The sequence below is a fragment of the Triticum urartu genome, chromosome 5A, assembly GCF_056163025.1.
Source record: "Triticum urartu cultivar PI428250 chromosome 5A, HENAU_Tu73, whole genome shotgun sequence".
In the NCBI taxonomy this organism is placed as follows: Eukaryota; Viridiplantae; Streptophyta; class Magnoliopsida; order Poales; family Poaceae; genus Triticum; species Triticum urartu.
The window spans coordinates 380,321,031-380,325,008 of NC_141877.1; the positions used below are offsets into that span (position 1 = coordinate 380,321,031).

The window sequence follows — 3,978 nt, forward strand, 5'->3', positions numbered from 1 at the left end:
CAGCTTTATCTGGTGGTAGCCTGAGTAAGCATCCAAGAAGCTCAACAGCTCGCATCCGGCTGTGGAGTCTATTACTTGATCAATCCTTGGCAAGGCAAAGGGATCTTTGGGGCAAGCTTTGTTGAGGCTAGTGTAGTCTATACACATGCGCCACTTGTTGTTTTTCTTCAGCACGAGGACCGGGTTGGCGAGCCATTCTAGGAAGAAAACTTCCATAATGAAGCCGGCTGCCAGAAGCCGGGCTATCTCTTCTCCCACAATCCTTCTCTTCTCCTCCGATACTCAGCGGAGAGGCTGTTTGACTGGTTTCGCACCTTCTCGGACATGTAGCTTGTGCTCGGCGAATGCCTTCGGCACACCCGGCATGTCCTTGGGGGACCATGCGAAAATGTCTCGATTCTCACGGAGGAAATCGGCGAGCTTGCCTTCCTATTTGTTGTCCAGGTTTGCCCCAATGGTGGCAAACCTTTCTGGGTGATCTGGGTCCGGAGATACCCTCTTTGTTTCTTTGGCCGGCTGAAAGGAACCTTGGGCACCACACTCCTTGGGATCGGGGGAAGGGGCCGGCTGCTTGCCGGTCATGGCCACGACTCGGTCCAGTATCTTCTTCTCTTCAGCAATTACAAGGGACTCGGCCAGCCGGCTGCTGGCAGCCACGCACTCGGAGGATTTCTTGTAGTCTCCGGCTATGGTGATGATGCCCTTGGAACTTGGTATCTTCATCTTGAGGTAGGCGTAATGGGGTACAGCCATGAACTTGGCCAGGGCGGGTCGGCCAAGCAACGGGTGGTAAGGGCTCTCTAGATCCACCACTTCAAACCACACCGCCTCTCGGACAAAATGATCCTTGTCCCCGAAGAGGACATCTATCTTCTTGCCGATTAGGGAGTAGGACAAGCCGGGTACGATGCCATGGAACACAGTCCGACCGGGCATGAGCTGCTTTGTCTTGATGCTCAGCTTCTCCATGGTGTCGCGGTATAGGATATTGATGCTGCTCCCACCATCTATCAGCACACAGGAGAGACGGGCGGCTCACCTTTCCGTAGCGAGGGTGGCGTCCAGAACCAATGCGTAGGAGCCGGGAGACGGCATCACCTCTGGGTGATCTGTCCGGCTCCAGCTAATAGGCCTTTTTGACTAGTGCATGAATTCTGGGTTGTTGGAGGCGACTGCGTTGACTTCTTGGTGTTGTCGGTGCCGGCTACGCCGATCTTCTGGCTGGCTGGTGAAGACGACGTAGTCGGCATGCTCGTCGGGGCACTCGTCTTGAACTGCCCCGACCGCTGGTCGAGTGGCCGGCTGCGGAGGAGCCGGAGGCAGCTGACCAGCAGGCGGAGGCGGCGCCATCCCCTCACCCTTGGAGATCCGAGTGAGCCAATGGCATTTTCTGGTTGTGTGGTTTAAAGGCTTCGCGCCGCTGTGAAACTTGCAGGGGGCATCAAGTGCTTGCTCGTAGGAGAAAGTCGGCTGCCAAGCCGGCCTGCCGCCCTTCTGCTTCTTGGGTGCGGGCCGTCCTTCGGGTTGTTCATCTTCGACTGTGGCCACCTGCCGACTGGTGGAAGGCGGGAGGGGAGCCTTGCGCTTGTGGTCATTCTGGTGCGGGCATCGGCTGGATTCTCCAGCCGGCATCTTGGGACTCGGAGCGAGCACCTTCCCGGAGGCGTCTACTCGGAGCTCGGTCTTCATCGAGGAATCGGCCGTGGCGTATTTATCAGCTATGACCAGTAGCTCGTCAAGCGTAGTCGGCTCGTCACAGAGGAGTCGGTGCTTGAGGAGGGTGCCTTCTCGGCACCCGACGGTGAAGTACTCTATAGCTTGGACCTCGTGCACTCCCTCGCAGGAATTGCGGAGCTCGGCCCACCGCGTGAGGTAGTCGCGAGTCAATTCGTTGGGCCCTTGGACGCACAAGGAGAGCTGTCGGGGCTTAGGAGCCCGCTTGTAGGTGTTGGTGAAGTTGCGTATGAGGCTTCAGTGAAGTCTAGCCAGCTGTTGACACTGTAAGGCTTGAGGCTGTTAAGCCAGGTGCGCGCCATGCCTTGGAGCATGAGGGGCACATATTTTACGGCAACACGCCTGTTGCCGTTTGCGATGCTAAACGCGGTGGAGTAGTCGATCAGCCAATCTTCCGGCTTCATGGTGCCGTTGTACTTGGGCGTGTCTCTTGGGAGCGAGAACCCTTTGGGGAAGGGCTCGTCGCGGATGCGGGGGCCGAAGCAAGACAGGCCGACATCACCTTCTTCTTCCAGGGCCAAGGATCGCGCAAGGCGGTCGATCCGGTGGCGGGCATCATTCTCGCCGACTCCTTCGCAACGACCCAGCCGACCGCTGAGAGTCGGGTGCGTGATAGGCGGCGGGGTAGGGTATCTCTCCCCACAAGGCGGAGGAGGAGGAGGGTTGCCCCGCCACTCCACGGCTCGAGGGCGGCCCTCGGCGTCACGCTCGATGGAGATTCAAGTCCGGCTGCGGCTGGCAGCCGGCTCCTTTTCTTTTCTCGCGTGGGTGTTGCCCGCGGTCGGCGTTCGGGACGTCGCACCGTGCTCTCGGCGCGGGGGAGGACTCTCGGCGCGGACGCCGGCTTCATGCCGCTCTGTGACCGCGTCGATAAGTTGCTGGATGCGTTTGGTCATGTAAGGGAGCTCATCGGGCCCCAGCCCATTCAACTCGTCTACGGCCGCCTGGGCGGCACGCAAGTTCTCGAGAGGCGTGGCATAGACTGGGCGGTCTGCTCCCAGCATGTCGGCGATAGCCGCGCCGTGTTTCTTGACAATACCGACGTGGCTCGGCCCGTCGGGAGGCGGCGTGCCGAAGGCGGCTCGGTCGACCTCGCGCTGGTGAGCCTCGGTGAGGCGTCTCATGGTGGCGAGCCTCTGGCCCTCCGCAACGAGGGCGGGCGGCGCGCCTCCAATGTCTTGGCGTCCGCGTCGGCCAGGACGGGGACGGACAAGTCGTGCAGCGCCGCCTGCAGAGCGTCGTGGGCGTTTTCGCCTGAGGAGGCGTCGTGGCTGATAACCAGCACCTCGGTAATGGCACTGCCGCTGCTGTCGGCTTGAGGAAGAGGGTCGTTGATGACCACCACGTTGGTGGGGAAGGCGTCAAGGGATGCCGTGTCGGAGTTGACGAGCATCGGGTCGGTGGAGCCAACCGACTCCAAGTCCGCGGCAAGCTCGCCGGAGACGTGGAGTTGATCGAGGAGGCTGACGAGGTGGCTCTTGGGGCAGTCTGTGCCCGCGTCGGATGCGGGCTCGTCAGAGATGCGAGCCTCGCCAAGAAGATCGGCGAGGCAGCTTGCCGTGCAGGCGTCGGCGACGTCTTGCAGCGCGTCGGGGCAAGCGCCATCGGGCGAGCCAGGCTGGCTACGCACGTTGGGAAGGAAGAGGGTTCCCGTCCAGAGCAGGTCTCCGGACGACGATGCACCTGGTCCCACGGTGGGCGCCAAATGTCGGGTGGTTGGTGCACCATATGCCAATGGATGGCTTATCATTGTGGGAGCCAATAAAACATCGCCGGTGCCTAGAAACGGGATAAGGCGAAGACATGCACGCCGGCGAATCTTACCCAGCTTCAGGGCTCTCCGTGGAGATAACACTCCTAATGCTGCTCTGCGGGGTCTCCGCATGATCACTAGCTCGGTGGGTTGCTACAGAATGCTCCTTGAGCTGTTCGGTGAAAGGATGAGGGAGGGCCAGGCTAGACCGCTCCTCTTCTCTTTGTGGTGTCTAAAATCTATCCAAAGAGTGATCTCCCCTGCATGGGAACCCTGGGGGGTTTATATAGGCCTACCCCAGGGGTACAATGGTAATCTGGCTGGGTGAGGGCCCCAGCCGTCTGTGTCTACGCCCGCCGGCTTCTCCGCCGACTGGTGGGGCCCGCCGACTGGTGGGCCCGCCGGCTGCCGACCCTTTGGCCGACAGGCCGGCCCCACCGCTCGGGGGTCTTTTCGGGGGCTGGTTACTGTTACCTGGCTGTAACACCCTC

General features: G+C 60.7%; 1 protein-coding gene across 1 annotated transcript; it reads right to left on the reverse strand.

Annotated features, from left to right (window-relative positions):
- Window positions 1–2,854: 2,854 nt before the first annotated feature.
- On the reverse strand, window positions 2,855–3,619 carry LOC147971473 (uncharacterized). Its single transcript, XM_087523983.1, has one exon. The coding sequence runs from the start codon at window positions 3,617–3,619 to the stop codon at window positions 2,855–2,857; it is 765 nt and encodes a 254-aa protein (XP_087380109.1).
- Between the last annotated feature and the right edge of the window lie 359 nt (window positions 3,620–3,978).